This window comes from Pongo abelii, chromosome 5 (genome assembly GCF_028885655.2).
Source record: "Pongo abelii isolate AG06213 chromosome 5, NHGRI_mPonAbe1-v2.0_pri, whole genome shotgun sequence".
NCBI lineage: Eukaryota > Metazoa > Chordata > Mammalia > Primates > Hominidae > Pongo > Pongo abelii.
The window spans coordinates 109,540,025-109,559,453 of NC_071990.2; the positions used below are offsets into that span (position 1 = coordinate 109,540,025).

The window sequence follows — 19,429 nt, forward strand, 5'->3', positions numbered from 1 at the left end:
TCTAGCTGTGCTAGCCTCCCCAAATGCTGAATTCTATTTTCTCAACCTCCTAAATGCTGAGCTGTGTTTGTGTCCCTATTCCTGAAGTCTGGAAACTCACCAGGCAGTAAATTGAGGCTAAACTGATTTGTTTCCCTTCCCTGGGGATCGCTGTACTGTGCTTTTTGTTATCCAGTGTCTGCGAACCATTGTTTCATATATTTTAGATTGTTTCTGGTTGTTTAAGGCAGATAGGTAACTCTGGGCCCTCTTATTCCCATCATGGCCAGAAGTGGAAGTGTCTAGACCATTATTCTGAAAAATTGGTAAATAAAAGGAAAGAATCAAGTATTTTTCCTGCCTGTTTTAAAATAGCTGATCCATAGTATAACAAAATAGTTGATGAGGGGAAGCTTCTCTTTATAAAAGTTTTCTAGGTAGCAATTGAAAAAATGTTGAGAGAATTATAATAGAATTAGAATATCACCATTTTGTAAAACACTCATAATTTAATGGATCTAGTTTATGATCACAAATTCTATAATCATTGCTACAAAATGAAACCTGAATTTTATCCATTTACAGGAAATATGGGGCAATGGAATATGTTCAATAACATCACAGGAATACATCCATCAAAATGTAGACTGCAGATTTTTTAAATGACATAAATCAATTGTTTCTTCAACAAATAAATAAGAAAGAGAGAGATGGATAGGGAACGTTTAGTTTAAAGGAGACGTAGAAACATATCAACCAATTACAGTGCATGGGCCTTATGTGGATCCTGAATCACACAAACTATAAGAATGAAAACAAAGACAAAACAAAAAAAAAGCTACAGCACAATAAAAAATGCAAATACTACAGAATATTTCATGACATTGAGGAACTATTGTTAACTTTGTTAGGTGTGATAGGGTATTATACTTATTTTTAAAATTTATTTTTATAGCTTTATCAAGATGCAATTTTAAATGACATAAATCAATTGCTTCTTCAATAAATAAATAAGAAAAAGAGAGAGAGATGGATAGGGAACCTTTAGTTTAAAGGAGACGTAGATAATAAAGATTAGTAGAAATTAATGAGATAGAGAATAGAAAAACATCAGGAATCTATTTGTATCTCTGAATCCAAAACCTGTCTCCTATAGACAGCATATAGTTGGGTCTTTTTTTATCCAGTATGATAATCTCTGCTTTTTTATTAAATTGCTTAATTCATTTGCAAATTATGTTATTGTAGATGGAATTAAATTTACATTTGCTTTTTACTTTTTGTTTTCTTTATGTTTCCTGTTCATTTCCCCTCATCTATTCTTCCTTTACTGCTTTATCTTACATTAAGTGTTTTCTGTTTTTTGATTTTTTGAGACGAGGTCTCACTATGTTGCCAAGGCTAGTCTCAAACTCCTGGGCTCAAGAAGTCGTGGCCAGGTGTGGTGGCTCACGCCTGTAATCCCAGCACTTTGGGAGGCCGAGGCGGGAGGATCATGGGGTCAGGAGATCGAGACCATCCTGGCTAACACGGTGAAACCCTGTCTCTACTAAAAATACAAAAAATTAGTTGGGCATGGTAGCGGATGCCTGTAGTCCCAGCTACTCAGGAGGATGAGGCAGGAGAATTGCGTGAACCCGGGAGGCAGAGCTTGCAGTGAGCGGAGATGGTGCCACTGCACTCCAGCCTGGGCGACAGAGTGAGACTCCGTCTCAACAACGACAACAACAACAACAACGACAACAACAAAAAGAAGTCCTCCTGTCTCAGCCTCTCATGTAGCTGGGGTTAATCTGACTTTTTAGTAACATTTTAATTTTTTCAATATTTTTTTCGTTGTATTTTTGTTACTTTCTTAGTGAAGAACTATTTATTTCTATGAGAAATACAAAGTATTCAAACTGAAATGTCTCAGATTCAAATCAAAGCATTGTGTGTTGCCATATGTTTTTGATAAGTAGCTGATCAGTAATGGTAATGAATCTGTGCTCAAAGAACACCTGGGAGGGGGAAGGGCTCTGTGGTGGGGAAATATAGTTGGTTCTCAAAAGCAGATGCACAGTAGTATCTTTGTCATAAGAACTCCTGTTGATATTTTATGAATGAGTAAAGTCCTGTTGTACACTTATAGCTGTATATTATAAACAACTACAAAACAACAACTTTTTGTTTTGTGTTTTATAGGACATGATCCAGTAGACTGTTTCTTCTTGTTTGTTTGTTTTTGAGACCGGGTCTGGCTCAGTAGTAGCCCAGGCTGGAGTGCAGTGGTGCCATCTCAGCTCACTGCAGCCTCCTTCTCCTAGACTCAAGCCATTTTCCCACCTCAGCCTATTGAGTAGCTGGGACTACAGGCACGTGCCACCATGCCTGGCTGATTTTTGTATTTATTTTGGTAGAGATTGGTTTTTACTGTGTTGCCCAGGCTGGTCTCAAATTCTTGGCCTCAAGCAATCCACCTGCCTCAGCCTCCCAAATTGCTGGGATTACAGGCATGAGCCACTGTGCCCAGCCCAAGTAAACTGTTTTAAAAAATTTTTTTATGTCTATTGAAAATGACAAAAGGCTGGCAGTGCACGGTGGCTCACACCTGTAATCCCAGCACTTTGGGAGGCGGAGGTGGGCGGATCACGAAGGCAGGAGATCAAGACCATCCTGGCTAACACAGTGAAACCCTGTCTCTACTAAAAGTACAGAAAAATTAGCCAGATGTGGCTGCAGGCACCTGTAGTCCCAGCTACTCGGGAGGCTGAGGCAGGAGAATGGCGTGAACCTGGGAGGTGGAGCTTGCAGTAAGCGGAGATTGTACCACTGCACTCTAGCCTGGGCAACAGAGCAAGACTCCATCTCAAAAAAAGAAAAAAAAATCACAAAAGGCTGGGTGCATGCCTATAATTCCAGCACTTTGAGAGGCTGAGATGGGTGGATTGCTTGAGCCCAGGAATTTGAGACCAACCTGGGCAACATGTAGAGACCTCATGTCTACAAAGGTTAAAAAAAACTAACTGGGCTTGGTGTTGTGTGCCTGTGGTCCCAGCTGCTTGAGAGGCTGAGGTGGGAGAATCGCTTGAACCCAGGAGGTCGAGGATGCTGTGAGCCATGATTGTGCCACTGCACTCCAGCCTGGGTGACAGAGTGAGACCTTGTCTCAAAAAACAAACAAACAAACCACCCCCGAATCACAAAATTGTACATTTGGTATAATTTAGATGTCCTTCTAAATCTTTATTAATTAATCTTGCATTAACTCAAAAACTACTGAATTAGAAATTAATTTCACTATTTGAAACAGCACCTATAAAGTGGTACAGCAACAAAAGAAGTCCATCTAATATAGACTTCAGTATCAGATTCCACCAGTCAGTTTAGTATGCCTTTTATCTCCTATTCCTTTATTGAATAGTGTTTGTTTTCCAGCAGGAGAACCAGAATAGAGCTGGCCCACTATATCCAGCTAAACACATTGACAAAATATCCAATTAAATGGCCACAGTCATCTAGTAGAGTGTAAATAATAATTGTGTATATATATAATGTGTATATTAGTAGATAATATGTATTCTTATACATATAAAAATACAGAAGAGGGTTTTTAGATTTCCTTAGAATTTTCATTGCGTTATTTCATCTCCAAATAGATCACAGTTATAACTGAAGATCAATCTGCTGCATAAGAAAAGCTGATCTGGTAAAAACCCTAGGTCTTTAGTTATTTGGTATGTTCATTTTTAGCTATTAAAACTCCCTGGCCTCAGCCGGGTGCGGTGACTCATGCCTGTAATCCCAGCACTGTGGGAGGCTGAGACTGGTGGATCACTTGAGGTCAGGAGTTCAAGATAGCTTGGCCAACATGGTGAAAACCCATCTCTACTAAAAATACAAAAATTAGCCAGGTATGGTGGTGCATGCCTGTAATCTCAGCTACTCAGGAGGCTGAGGCAGGAGAATTGCCTGAATCTGCGAGGCAGAGGTTACAGTGAACTGAGATCACGCCACTGCACTCCAGCCTGGGTGACAGAGTGAGACTCTGTCAAAAAAAAAAAAAATTCCCTGGCCTCTGGCCTCTTTCCCAAGTGGATGTGACCATCTTTTTCTCCTGAAGAGGAGTTAGAGCTTTTTACTCTCCAACTTCTTCTCCCTCTTTTTTTTTTTTTTGAAATCTTCAATAATTATAGCCTTTCTGAAATTCCATTTTAAAAAGAAGTATTTTTCTATCTACCAAGTTGCAATTCTAGATGTTATGGCACTGATTTATTTGGGGAAAAATACAATATATAGATTTGACAGAAATTTTATATGGGAGTTTGTGGCTGAGAAGTGGAGGTGAAGGTCTGGAATTTGAGAGCTAAAGGTGCTAGATACCACTTTCTGCATAATGTACAGGTCAAGATTAATGGAACCAGGTAAGTTACTCTCCAGGTGAATGAGAAGGGTGGGAAATTTAGAGACTGAAATGGATCTCTGAACAGTCAGTTAAGCCTTTGAGTGATTGAGAAGATAAATACTCAGACAAAATCCATTCTAACAACTGATTTCGTTATGTAAAACAAACCTACAGGATTTGAAATGCAACCAAGTCTGTTTTATATTAAGGCGAGTATAAACCAACTTAATTTTAGACCTGCCTCCAGCCCCAGATTATGTTTGGTATGAGGACAAAGAGCTGTACAGCATGAATGCACAGGCAATCAGTAGAGTGAGAAGGCTCACTGCCAGGGAAGTTTGGCAAAGAACTCTAAGAGGAAGGGGAAATTTCTGCGTCGAATCAACTTTGGCTCTCTGGAATAGAGAACATGGAGAGAGAGGGACTAAGGAAAGCCAACCCTATTCTACTTGTTGATACCTTAACAAGCTGTTGATTTTTGAAAAGGGATAAAGAAGCAAAGTGTGGGTAGCATTCTGTTCCCTTGAGTCAATCCTAATGAAGTAGGAGGTTCTTGAAGAAATTAATTTCCATTTAAATTCATGCGTGACCCTCTTCCAGAAACCCCCAAGTGTTTTGGAATTTTTGTTGAGAATTTCAAATGATCCAGCAATAATAAGGTCTTTTTTGACATGTTCTGTTTCTTTGAGTCTAAGTTTTATGTTGAATGCCTGATTTTAGCTGTAGAAATTTTCTCAAAATGGAAATGACTTGATTACTTTCCTCTCTGTTCACTAATTTAATATGGAAAAATAAATCATGATTCTCATACTCCCAGAGCACTCAGGCTTTTCATCCAGGGTACTGTACTCACAGGATTCCTGTAGGAGTTGATGCCAAATTTCCTGGCAACTGAACAGCGGTCGATTCCAGGGTTTTTCTGACTTAAAGACACAGTGGTACTACTCAATAGAAAATAGAAACCTGCCCCTCCGCTGCAGTTTCTGAGTTTAACAAAAGGTGACAGAAGCAATGAAATGGATGGGTTTTATCAGGGCATTGCACAACAAAAGAAAAGAGAGCCCATCTTCTGTTGAGCTTTGCTCCTCAACCCTACCTCCCAACCCCCTCCCCTCAATAAACAAAAAACAAAAAAACGCTTGAAAAGGGTGACTCTGCTTCTTCATCAGAAATGACTTCAGTTTCTTTACTGTGATCAACTTTTGATTATCTGTGGGAAGACTTTCTTGTTTGCATTATCTGCACAAAGGCCTACTTTATAGTAGCATCCCACTGATGGGGCAATTACTCAGAATGGAGCTGTTTCACAGGAATGAAAGGAAGTCACTTAAATTCTTTATCCTTACTCAGTGTCTGTCTCTCCTTAGGAGAAGAAAGGGGAGATGATTTATAGCATCTGAACTTAATTTATTTATTTCCACCTGATCATTTTTATGCTACCCAGGTCACTATTACTCAAGATACTCTTCTTTGTGGTTAAAATGGAATTATACAAAGCTGAACGGGATATTTTCTTCTATGCTATGTGACATTATATTCTTGCAGCCCCAAAAGAAAACTCTAAATTTAGCTCCTTATTTACACTGAAAAAAAAATCATGTTAAATTTAGTGCCGTCTTCATGCTGTGCTCTTTCCATACAACTACTGTTGACTACCAGATGTCTCTACTTCCTCAAATTTTACTGGTTAGGCTGGAATATCTTTCAATTTACAGTTTCAGTTTAATTTTAATCACTGTTTGTATTTGTATATAATCTATAACCTTGCATATTTTTTTGTACATTTGTTTTTCATATAGGCTTGTTGCTGACCTTAGGTCTTATGTCCCAAATACCAGATTTTTAAAAATGAGATAATCCTGGTCCTTCTTTAGAGCCTCACAAGCATGGATATATTTCTGAATAGAGATTTTTAGTGTAAGGCAATATTACTATATTTTTAAATGGTTTCACTACAGAACTAACAAGAGGGCCCTAAAGTTTTTACAATAAAGTTGTGTTCTTAAATTTTCCTACTTTAAAAAGTGAAGATATCTTGAAACATGGGTTTTAAAATTTTATGTGTATCATGACAATTGAGAAAATGTTTCTAGATTAACTATATTGTTTATTTTTAATTTTTAATTAATTCTTTTAATTTAACTTTTTTAAAGAGTTATGTTTAACACTTTAAAACATAGTGACACTTTTTTAAAGTGTCACTATGTTGCCCAGGCTGGCCTCAAACTCCTAGGCTCAAGTGATCCTCTTGCCTCAGCCTCCCTAGTAGCTGAGACTATAGGCATGAGTCACTACACTATGGATTAAGTCTTTTGTTAATTAAATTATATTTGTGTTTTTATGCCCCACCCTTGTTAAAAAATAAACTTGAGGCAACTTATATTGAAGTCATTTATAATTTATCCACCATAATCACTAAAATGGAATAGATGGAAAATGCCAAGTATTGGCAAGGATGTGGAGAAAATGGAACTTTTTTTGTATCACTGGTGGGAGTATAAATTGCTACAACCAATTGGAAAACTGGCAACATCTCCTACACTGAACATAGGTATACCCCATAAGCAGCAATTCTAGCCATATGCCCAACAGATATGTATATATGAGTTTACCAAAAGGAATGTACTAGAATGTTCATATTAGCACTGTTCACAGTATCCCCAAAATGTGAACTACACAAATGCTCATTGTTGTGGACTGAATTGTGTCCCCCAAAATTCACAGGTTGAAGCCCTTACCCCAGTGGAACTATATTTGGAGATAGGGCCTTTAAGGAGGTACCTAAGATTTACTGAAGTCATAAGGATAGGGCCTTAATCCAATAGGACTGGTGGTCTCATAAGAAAAGGCAGAGACCCCAAGAGTGCGTGCACACAGAGGAAAGAAAGGCCATGTGAGGACATAGTGAAGGCGGCCATCTGCAAGCCAGAAAGACAGCCCTCACCAAAAATCGATCCTGGCAGCACCTTGATCTTGGCCTCTAGCCTCCAGAACTGTGTGAGAAAAAAAAATATATATATATATATATATATATATATTTTTAAATATATTTTAAAATATATATATATATTTTAAACAACGTATATATATATGTTGTTTAAGCCACCCAGTCTGTGGTATTTTGTTATGGGAGCCCTAGCAGATAAATGCACCCATCACCGGTAAAATGATAATAAATTGTGATATTTTTATGCAGTGACAAAAATTTTATACAATGACAAAAATAAACAAACTACTTCTACACACATCAATATAGATGAATCTCACAAACATAATATTGAGTGAGAGAAGTCACATACATGTGAATAAGGGAAATGAGCTTATATGAAGCAATATGTACTTATACCCAACTTGAAATTGATTTAGGATGCACTCTTAGAGATTTGACCAATGTCAGTGCAAAATGAAAGAATTTTCCTATGTCTGGAATATTTGTCAACCAGCAAAGATCAGGACTGTCAGGGTAATTAATGCATTGTGTTTCAGAAGTTTTTAGTTTTAAAAATAATAACTTTTACATATTAAATATTTGAGGTACTTACTTTTTTTTTTTTTTTTTTTTGAGGCGGAGTTTCACTCTTATTGCCCAAGCTGCAGTGCAATGGCGCGATCTTGGCTCACTGCAACTTCCTGCTTTCTGGGTTCAAATGATTCTGCCTCAGCCTGCCGAGTAGCTGGGATGACAGGCCCCTGCCACCACACCTGGCTAGTTTTTTATATTTTTAGTAGAGATGGAGTTTCGCCATGTTGGCTAGGCTGGTCTCAAACTCCTGACCTCAGGTGATCCACCCACCTCAGCCTCCCAAAGTGCTGGGATTACAGGTGTGAGCCACTGGGTACTTACATTTTAAAGGAATTTTTACTTAGCATTTATTTTGTGTTAATGGTCTTATGTTTTCCACTTTACATGTCTGTATCAGGTAGAGATCACTGTTACATGTTATTGCAACATATAATCTTGTCACAGTACATTGATTTATAATAGTGATAAGCCATGCATTTATTATTATACTGTTATTTTACAGAAAACTACTGAATATAACCCTATGGTAGAGAAATGATTCATTATTATTATGGGCATGCATTATTGTTTGAAAACACATAAAATGTAATAAATACAGAATAACTTATGGTTTCAGGATATTTTTTAAGATTAATATCTATTGGGAATTTGAGAACATATTTTCTGGGATTCCCCAACTTTCAACTTTCCTCTGGTTATTCATGTCAGAAGGACTGCAAGTTTTCTACTGGAGTGTTAGTTGACCTGAGCAGTACTGACTGCACTGTCTTCAGTCTGAAAGCTGCAAGACTGGGTAACTAACCCCATATTTATCCCTTCTCCCAAATGTCAGCACCCCACCAGAATCTGTTCACTTCTGTCCACTGTCCCATGCCTTCAGATTCCTGTTTTTATATTTTTCCAGAGTTTACATATAGTTGTTATCAACAGGGAGGGTTGGTTGAAGCAGAGCCAACTTGGTCCTGTTAGAAGCAGAACTCTTCTCCCTTGTTCTAAATAGAACACACCCTCGAGTATCATCCTGAGAAGGGTACATGGGAAATATATATTTTGAAAACTCACATGTCCAAAAAATGTATTTATTTTATTTGATTAATAGTTTGACTGATCATGGTTATCACACAATAATATTCTCTTAGAATATTTTAGACACTATACCATTATCTTCAAGCTTCCATTATTGCTGTTACAAAGTTGGATGTGAATCTGTTTCTTGACCTTTTATATTTGACCTGTTTTTTCCTCTTGAAGTTTTTAGAATAGTCTCTTTGTTCCTGGTTTCCTGAAATTGCATAAGGATATGCCTTGGAATGGAGCTTTTTTCCATTCTTTGTGCTGGGTATTCATTGAACCTTGTCAACTTTAGAAAGTCATGTCCTGCAGTTCTAGGAAAGTCAATTTTATTCTGATTCTTTTCTTCTCCCCACCCCTCCACCCCACCTCATATTCTCCGGAACTCCTCCTGAACTTTGTGAATTGAACTGAACCTTGTGAATTGATCTTCTAATGTTCTTTTGTTTTCTCTTCTATTTTCCTTTTTTTTTTTTTTTTTTTTTTAGTCTTTTTGTTCTATCTTCTGATATGACCTCAACTTTTTCCTTTAATCCTTTTCCTGCATTTTGGATCTAGCAGTCCTATTTAGAGCTCTTCCTTATGCCTTTGTTGTTCTTTTGGTTTACAGCATTCTTCTTTGTCTTATGAATGCAATATCTTATTCTCTCCAAGCATATTATAGTGTGTTCTTCCCTTTCTGCTCTCTTATTTTTTTCTTTGCTTCCTCCAAGGTCCTTTTAAAAATGTCTTTATTTTGGGTCTTTGTCTTTTACCTTTGGAAATACTTGGTTGTCCATTCACATGTAAGAATGAGGCATTAAAAAGCTGATCAGAAGTTCTGAGTGCATAAGCAAAGTTTTACTGATTGGTGGGCTTCACTGGAGGGTGATAAGGTGGCTGGTCATGTTTTTCACTGGAGATCTCCAAATGTGAATATCTGTAAGTCTTTCTTTTGGCTATTCAGTTTCCTCCAAAGGTAAATCTTTCTGTCTAATTCCTGGGATAGAAGTTTTGCTGGTAGGGTTCTGGATGCTGAAAAGGTACAGATTGTTAGTTACACTATTTAATATGTAGGATTTTATACGACTCAAGGGACATTAAAAAAAAAAGAAAAAAAAATTTTAATGTAGGCTTTCAGTATGGTATCTCTCCCTTTTTCTTCATTGTTAAATCTACCCCAGCTGCTAAACTTACTGTTGTGGGTAATGACTATCTGGCTGGTTGTGTGAGTGATAAGAAGAAGACAGTTGTGGGTAAAGAAAGACAAATGTATTACAGAAAGTATGAAAATACATTGTAAGGGTGCAATAGGCAGGTCAGCAAGAAAGGAGGTGGCTGCAAGGAGACAGAGGCTTGCTGGGGATTTTATAGGATGGTACTTGTGCTGTGTGCTGAAGAGGGCTTTGTGCAGTGATAATGCCAAGGTTGCAGTGAACTAACTTGCATTTTTCTATCAACTGAGTGGCTGGTGATAGCTGGGCATAGGAAGATTGTGAGTTATTTGCACAGGAGGAGTATGTGTCCTGGACCATCAAGAAAGACAGACTTATCTGCTTTCTCTTTTTGCTTTCCTCTGGTCCTGCCAGCCTGACTTTTTCCCCTAATTAGAATTCCAGACTTGCCAGTTTCTGCTGGAGTGGAGGAGGGCAGGAATCTGGCTATCCAAGCAGAAGGAGAGAATCTAAGGAACTGTCTTTATCTTATTTTCAAACAAATACCCCTGTTTGCAGCCTAACTCCTCACCTGTATATTCAATTGTATCTGCTAGTGCCAAGCCTTTGGAGAGTTCTTTTGTGAGAACTGGTCTGCTTAATTTTGGCTCTGTACTCCACCTCTCACCTTCTGATTTCCCATCAATTAAGGTTCTGCTCATCCAAGTAAGGAAAGCAATGCCAGTCGTTCCTTCTTCTAGGCTCCCTAATCTTTCCAAGTCATTCTCTTAGAGAACACTTCCCCCATCACTTGCCTTTGGGGAGGATAAGTCGTCATCCTCTTCTCTCCCAAGGGGAAGGGAGGGAAAGGCTCTTATCACACATACTATACCCAAAAGCTAGTGACTGTTGTTCCATTTCCCCCTCCTTATAAAGACACTGTGTTGTGGGGTATAACAGGAGATGGTGGAGGAGGGGTGGCAATAGAAGTGGCACTGCTTATATAACCATGAGGGCAGAAGTCTAGACCTAATGGCTGTTGGCACTAGGTGGCTCATTGGCAGTTCTGTTTAGAAAGTAGAGGGATACTTAACACTCTAACCATCAACTTTGTGCCTTAATTGCAATTCTAGGACAAGAGGGAAATATTGCACTTACAGAACTGCTTACTGTTCCATTGTATAAGTGTATCCAAATGTACTTAACCAAATTCCCCATTGTGGGACATTTCTTTTTCACTTTTGTCATGCTAGGAACAGTATTACAGTGATCACCCTTGTAGTAGTTAACCATTATTATGTCCATAGGTAAAATTCCTATGAGTTTCATATTTCATAAAAACATACACATTTTTAGTACTTTCATTAAGTATTATGTTTGCCTGAAATCTGGTACTATTTTTATACTCCTCCCAGCTGTACATAAGAGTGTTGTTTGAGATAACTGAACAGGAGGAGATTGACAGGAACATGAACAAGAACTCATTCACATGTTAGGAGGGTGGCACAGCCCAACTCCAAGGGGACAGATACTCCTGTGCTAAGGACCCTTGCAGAGCCCATTGTATGTATCTCTTCATCTGGCTGTGTATTTATTTCCTTTAAGATATCCTTTGTAATAAACTATTAAACAAGAATCTTGGTCGACCGGAATCTTGGTCAACCATGAGGAGGGAGAAATGGTGAGGACATGCTGACAGAATCATTTCAACTCTTCTCAATTGATCATCTTCCTAAAAGGTGACTAAGTGGAATGTAGTGAATGTGAGTGAATCTTTCTTGAGGGCAAGATTTGAAACCTCTGGAAATAATTCATGAGAACACAAATTCTCAACCTTCAGAACTATGACGAAGGCAGAGACACTGTAAAAGACTGAACTAAATACCACTGGCCCCAGGACTGGACCTGATCGTTTTTCTTGGACTAAACCTCTGATGCAAATATGTTTTTATCAATACTCTTGGATCTCCCATCACTCCTAAGATAGTATTGGTCCATAGAAATGAAATTCAGAATGTTTCATTTAAATTGATGTTCTATCATGTTCTTCTTCTTCTTTCTTTCTTTCTTTTTTTTTTTTTTTTTTGACACTATTGCCCAGGCTGAAGTGCAGTGGCACAATCTTGGCTCACTACAACCTCCCCCTCCCGGGTTCAAGTGATTCTCCTGCCTCAGCCTCCCGAGTAGCTGGGATTACAGGTCCCGCCACCATGCCCTGTTAAGTTTTTGTATTGTTAGTAGAGATGGGGTTTCACTATGTTGGCCAGGCTGGTCTTGAACTCCCAACCTCTTGATCCGCCCACCTTGGCCTCCCAAATCCATCATGTTCTTATTAAAAATTTGAAAACATGCTGCCTCCTATTTACACCAGAGGATACTTCGACAAGAAATATAATTATGGGACCATGTTTTCCACTTGCCTTCTTGCTTCATTCCGAAACTTGCTTACTCTTCTCTTTTCATATTTCCAAGTTCCTCTGGAGTCATTATACAGAACAGAGCACAGTGGGAAAGCATTATGTTTAAAAGTCTCTAAGGACGCAGTGTCCATTGATGGATGAATGGATAAATTGTGGTCTATATACACAATGGAATATTATTCAACCTTAAAAAAGGAGATCCTGCAATTTGCAACAACATGAATAAAACTGGAGGACATTATATTAAGTAAAATAAGCTAGATACAGACAGAAAGGTACTACAAGATCTCACTTGTATATGGGATCTTCTAACAACATCAAATACTTAGAAACAGAGAAATCAAATATGTAGAAATAGAATAGAGTAGTCATTACCAGGGATGGGGGGTTGAGTGAGGAGAAGGGGAAGGGATGAGGAGAGGTAGGTCAAAAGGTAGCAAGTTGCAATTACAAAGGATGACTAAGTCTAAAGATCAAATATACAGCATGAGGACTATTGTTGAAAATAGTGTATTGTATACTGGAAATTTGCTAAAAGAATAGATTTTAGGTGCTCTTACCACCCCCAACCCCTCACACACAAAAGGTAACTATGAGATGACAGATATGTCAGTTTGATTGGCTGTAGTCATAATTTCACTATGTATATCAAAACATCATGTAGTACACCTTAATATATACAACAAAAAAGTTTAAAATTTTTTTTAAATGAATGTCCATTTTCTTTGCTTAGGATAGTTTATCTTTTTCCTTCTCTCTGCCAATTTGGATAGAAGAATGGCATCTTATTATTTTACTTTGCATTTGTTATTACTTGTTAAAAACAGAATGATTTTACATATGCTTCTTGTTCACCGAGCTATCTTTTTTTTTTTTTTTTTTTTTGTTGAGACGGAATCTCGCTCTGTCGCCCAGGCTGGAGGGCAGTGGCACAATCTCCCTCCCTCCCTGCCTTCCTCCTTTCCTCCCTCCTTCCCTCCTTTCTTTCTTTTTCTTTTTCTTTCTTTCTTTCTTTTTTTTTTTTTTTGAGTCATGGTCTCCCTCTGTAGCCCAGGCTGGAGTCCAGTGGCATGATCTTGGCTCACTGCAACCTCCACCTCCCAGGTTCAAGAATTTTCTTGCCTCAGCCTCTTGAGTAGCGGGGATCACAGGCATGCACCACCATGCCGGCTAATTTTTGTATTTTTTGTAGAGATAAAGTTTTGCTATGTTGGCCAGGCTGGTCTCCAACTCCTGGCCTCAAGTAATCTGACCACCTTGGCTTCCCAAAGTGCCAGGATTATAGGCATGCGTCACCACGCCTGGATTACACCAATAAAATTTTTTATTTTGCATTTTGTAACTTCTGAGTGACTATAATAGAATTCTTATAAGACACTGTTATAATAAAAATAATTTTGTGATATTTCACATGTAATTTCACTATATAGAAAATCAAGTATTGTAATTTCACAGGTGACTTAGGAGAGGTGACCTGATTGAAGCTTAGTGAGTCACATTTTGATAATATAGTATATACGAGACCATAGAGTAATAAAGAAATCACCACTGAGGAAGATTATAAGGAATTATTTATTCACCAAATATGCTTTTGGAGGCCTGTCTTCTTTCTTGGTTGTTTTTCAGAATTCAGTTTTTCCCCTATGTTGAGTAATGTGCCTGTCCTAAGGAAAGATTAACTTTCTAAATGACAGCAGACCATACTGAGCGGGTGGTGTTGCTCTCTTTTCGCTATGTTCCTTAAAAGCAGCTCACTTTTTAAAAAATTTTATTTATTTTTTGAGACAGAGTTTTGCTCTTGTTGCCCAAGCTGGAGTGCAATGGCACGATCTTGGCTCACTGCAACCTCCGCCTCACGAGTTCAAGCGATTCTCCTGCCTCAGCCTTCCTAGTAGCTGGGATTGCAGGCGCATGCCACCACGCCCAGCTAATTTTTTGTATTTTTAGTAGAAACGGGGTTTCACCATGTTAGCCAGGCTGGTCTCGAACTCCTGACCTCAGATGATTCGCCCACCTCAGCCTTCCAAAGTGCCAGGATTACAGGCGTGAGCCACCATGCCCGGCCAGCTCACTTTTTAAAAATATATATTTTATTTTAAGTTTGGGGATACATGTGTAGGATGTGCAGATTTGTTACATAGGTAAATGTGTGCCATGGTGTTTGCTGCACCGATCAACCCATCACCTAGATATTAAGCCCCACATGCATTAGTTATTTATCCTGATGCTCTTCCTCCGCCTCCCCCCGGCTCCTGACAGGCTCTGGTGTGTGTTGTTCCCTCCATGTGTCCATGTGTTCTCATTGTTCAGCTTCCACTTAGAAGCAAGAACGTGTGATGTTTGGTTTTCTGTTCCTGTGTTAGTTTGCTGAGGGTAATGGCTTCTAGCTCCATCCATGTCCCTGCAAAGGACGTGATCTCCTTCCTTTTATGGCTGCATAGTATTCCATAGTGTATATGTACACATTTTCTTTATCCAGTCCATCATTGATAGGCATTTGGGTTGATTCCCTGTCTTTGCTGTTGTGAATAGTGCTGCAACAAATATACATGTGCATTTAACTTTATAATAGAATGATTTCTATTCCTTTGGGTACATATCCAGTAATGGGATTGCTGGGTCAAATGGTATTTCTGGTTCTAGATCCCTGAGGAATCACCATATTGTCTTCCACAATGGTTGAGCTAATTTACATTCCCACCAACAATGTAAAAGTGTTCTTATTTCTCCACAGCCTCACCAGCATCTGTTGTTTCTTGACTTTTTAATAATCGCCATTCTAACTGGCATGAGATGTTATCTCATTGTGGTTTTGATTTGCATTTCCCTAATGACCAGTGGTGTTGAGCTTTCTTTCATATGTCTGTTGGCCTCATGAATGTCTTCTTTCGAGAAGTGTCTGTTCATGTCCTTTGCTCACTTTTTGATGGGGTTGTTTGTTTTCTTTTTTCTTGTAAATTTGTTTAAGTTCCTTGTAGATTCTGGATATTAAACCTTTGTCAGATGGGTAGATTACAAAATTTTCTCCCATTCTGTAGGTTGTTTGTTCACTCTGATGATAGTTTCTTTTGCTGTGCAGAAGCTCTTTAGTTTAATTAGATCCCATTTGTCAATTTTTGTTTTCATTGCAATTGCTTTTGGTGATTTCATCATAAAACCTTTGTCCATGCCTATGTCCTGAATGATATTGCCTAGATTTTCTTCTAGGGTTTTTATGGTTTTGGGTTTTACATTTAAACCTTTAATCCATCTTGAGTTAATTTTTATATAAGGCGTAAGGAAGGGGTCCAGTTTTGGTTTTGTGCATATGGCTAGCCAGTTTTCCCAGCACCATTTATTAAACAGGAAATCCTTTCCCCATTGCTTGTTTTTGTCAGGTTTCTTGAAGATCAGATGGTTGTAGATGTGTGGTCTTATTTCTGAGATCTCTATTCTGTTCCATTAGTCTAGGTGTCTGTATTGGTACCAGTACCATGCTGTTTTGGTTACTGTAGCGTTGTAGTATAGTTTGAAGTTCACTAGCGTGATGCCTCCAGCTTTGTTCTTTTTGCTTAAGATTGTCTTGGCTATATGGGCTCAAAAAGTAGCTTACTTTTAAGCTTTTTTTCTTCTTTTTTTGCTTGTATACACCAAAGGTGGTGTTGGTTCCAAATGAATTCTCAAGAATAATGTCTAAACAGACATGTGCTTGGCATGAGCATTGACATTTACATTGGTTTGTGTGATTTCTTTTTCCTTTAAGATTGTTTCTGTCTCTAAAATTACTTTCTATAGTATCATTTCATTATTTTAATACTGCTTTATTTGAATATGACACCAGACCTCATGGAAGTCAAATAGCATTTCTCCTGCAAAGTTGCCCATTGCAAATGATGTTTTTAATGTCATTTGAGGTGGAGTGGTTATTACTTGGAATGTGACAATTTCAAACTTTTCATAATAACTATATGCTTTGTTGCATTTTAAAGACATTTGCTCTAGAACAGTTGAAGAATTGGGTGCTTGTGTATTAAATGCCTACCACCTGATAATTATCTCAAGGGAGAATTTGTTTAGTTTAAGCTTAATCTAAATAAAAGATAACCTGTCACACTAATTTTCAGTAAGACTTTAGTAAGATGGATGTCCAGAGTTTAGTTTAATTGCTTCCACAGCTACGTAATAGTGATTTGTGTGTCAAAATTAAGCATACTGGCAGGTCAACCTGTAAAACTTTGTAAGTGGAGTTGAAGTAAACTTACATTTTTACTTGAAGCTCTTTTTAACAGTTTATTTCTTCTGCCAGTTATTTTATTGACTGTTAATTTACCACCCCTCTTAAAAAAAAAAAAAGGTGAGAGGAAAAAGGCCATAGCATCATCACGTTTATATATGAGTTCCCTAAACCATATGGTGATTTCTAATTAGAATACAAAAGATTCTGTGATGAGACTAACTTCATAGTAGCTGTAACAGTGGGTATCACAGAAGGAGAGAGTTTTCTTCAATTTCCAACAAGGAGACTTTTGAGAGAAACTGTGTGGTCTATAATTGTCCTTATACTAGAAGTCTGACAAAGTTATTGATGTGCAGATCAAGTTGGTATTTCGAAGGTAGTAATTTAATTCTGGAGGTTTGATCCTCTCAGTCAGTGGCTTGACTTGATTTTTTTAAAATGCAGCTTCAATATTTAATTTCACATGTACCCTCTCAGTAGAGATTTCAAAGGATACTTTGCTGGATGCTTGACTGCCTTGTCTATTTGCTCTTGTTTTGCATGCAAGAGAGAGCCAGAAGCTTTCTTCTCATTGTGTACACATGGTATTAATGGATTTACTCTGCCTGTATCGTCTCATTACTGGAAACAGCTAGAAGCACAGAAGTCTTTCAGTGTATGCAAATAAGGCAGAATCATCTACCTGAGAGTTAATATTCTCTGCTTTTAAGTGTATTCTAAATCTAATGTTTGTATTTAGAGCATAACATCCTGTTCTTTTTTTTTATGGGCAAAAAGCTAAGCAGGCTCAGGCAGCTGTTTGATGTTGGCTTCAAGTGTTATTAATTTCATATTCTATTATTCTTTTCACTGTAGCACAAGTGAAGCTGATGTGGAGGCTGTCATGGATAAGTTGTTTGATGAGCTGGCTCAGAAACAAAATGATTGTACGTAAGTTAATTTCTCTTGAAAGAGAATACATTTAGAACACAATGCCCAATCTCCACTGACCAATTAATAAGTTCCATTGCTGTATATGGGTTGATGCCACGCTCAAGTGGCAGTCATTGTATCAGCATTTTGTCTAATTTATGTGTTGAATCATGTGCTATTATTCATCAAGCTATGCATTTCCTATCTGTAAGAGATGAATTTTATAGTAATTATCCAGACAAGATTGAGTCTTTGTTCATGTTCCCATAGTAACTAGACCAAGGATTCTAAAAGTGCAAGGCAGAGAGCTGCGCCTGAATAAAGCCTGTGGAACCGTTGCCGACTGCACATTTGAAGAGCTGTGTGAGAGAGTAAGTATCCAGGCACGTCCAGACTCACTGGCCTTTTCACATGTTAAAATACTTCATGTTTTCCTCTCTGCCCATTTCAGATTTTAAAATACCATTCACAGAGTCAGAATCAATTGAAAAGTCTCATTAAGGGAAATACTCATCTATTTTTGCCATATGCTTTTTATAGATATTGGCACAAAATTTGCACTTAGAGAGGCTCTAATGCAAAATTAGAAATGCAGAGAGAACTGTCAACTGTTGCTAGAAGCAAAAATAATATCAGTTTTGGGGCTGTTTTGTAAAAGTCAAACATAAGAGAATTTGGAAAAATATTTGAGGTGAGAGTTAGGGAAAAGGAAGATGAAATAATGCTATCATGATCCAAGTAAGCATCACATAAAAGAATTTCCACTCCTTGTACTCATTGCCCATCTGATATTGCCATAACATCGGACCTACTAGGGCCAGGGTCAAAGAAGGTGAATTTTTATAACTGTGGCATCTATATTATATGTTAAATAATATGTTCAACAGAGAAAAAATGTTCAGCTGTATATGCACACATTCATATAACTGAGAAAGATCTTGACTGCAGATTCATTATAGATATGAATTCTGTCTTTTAAAAAATCTGGAATTCTCAGTACTCAGTGGATATTCAATGTATTTATTGATTGCAAATCTTGAGGAAAACAAATCCAAATTAGATATAATTTTAAGCATAATTTTTCAATTGACATGCTTAATTCATCATTCTAGCTGGTCTCTGATTTATCTTGACTTTTAGGTGACTAAAGAACAGTGCTTTTCAGTAAGGAAAAAGACAAAATACTTATACCTGTGGCCATTTTATGAGTGCTTTTCTTAAAAGCTAGTGACGGCTGGGTGCGGTGGCTCGCACCTGTAATCCCAGCACTTTGGGAGGCCGAGGCGGGTGGATCATCAGGTCAGGAGATTGAGACCATCCTGGCTAACACGGTGAAACCCCGTCTCTACTAAAAATACAAAAAATTAGCCGGGTGTGGTGGCGGGCGCCTGTAGTCCCAGCTGCTGGGGAGGCTGAGGCAGGAGAATGTCGTCAACCCGGGAGGCGGAGCTTGCAGTGAGCCAAGGTCGCGCCACTGCACTCCAGTCTGGGTGACAGTGCGAGACTCCGTCTCAAAAAAGCAATTATCTAGCACTTCAGAACCAGTAAAGTTTAGGATCAATGAGGATCCTCCGACAGGGTGGTAATGTTGATCTCTGATAGTGCATTCTGTGTGATATGGACCTTTCAGACCTCTCCTGGATCAATCTTTAAGGTCCTGATAACCTAACATCTCCTGACAAAATTCTATTAAGGCTCCCACTTAGGTTTGACTTATTTTGCAAGAAAAATAAACTTGAGAAGAATCTTGTATATCCAAAAGATGAAGCTCCTCCACTTTCTGCAGAAGAG

At 38.1% G+C, this 19,429-nt stretch overlaps 1 protein-coding gene across 3 annotated transcripts in view; it reads left to right on the forward strand.

Moving 5' to 3' along the window:
- The window catches only part of AFG1L (AFG1 like ATPase), a 242,231-nt gene that overhangs the window by 168,564 nt on the left and 54,238 nt on the right, over window positions 1-19,429 (forward strand). For all 3 annotated transcript variants that reach the window (XM_054557955.2, XM_054557953.2, XM_024248591.3), the window contains exons 9-10: window positions 17,582-17,652; window positions 17,909-18,009. In XM_054557955.2, the coding sequence (XP_054413930.2) occupies window positions 17,582-17,652; window positions 17,909-18,009 (172 nt within the window). The remainder of the gene's footprint in view (window positions 1-17,581; window positions 17,653-17,908; window positions 18,010-19,429) is intronic.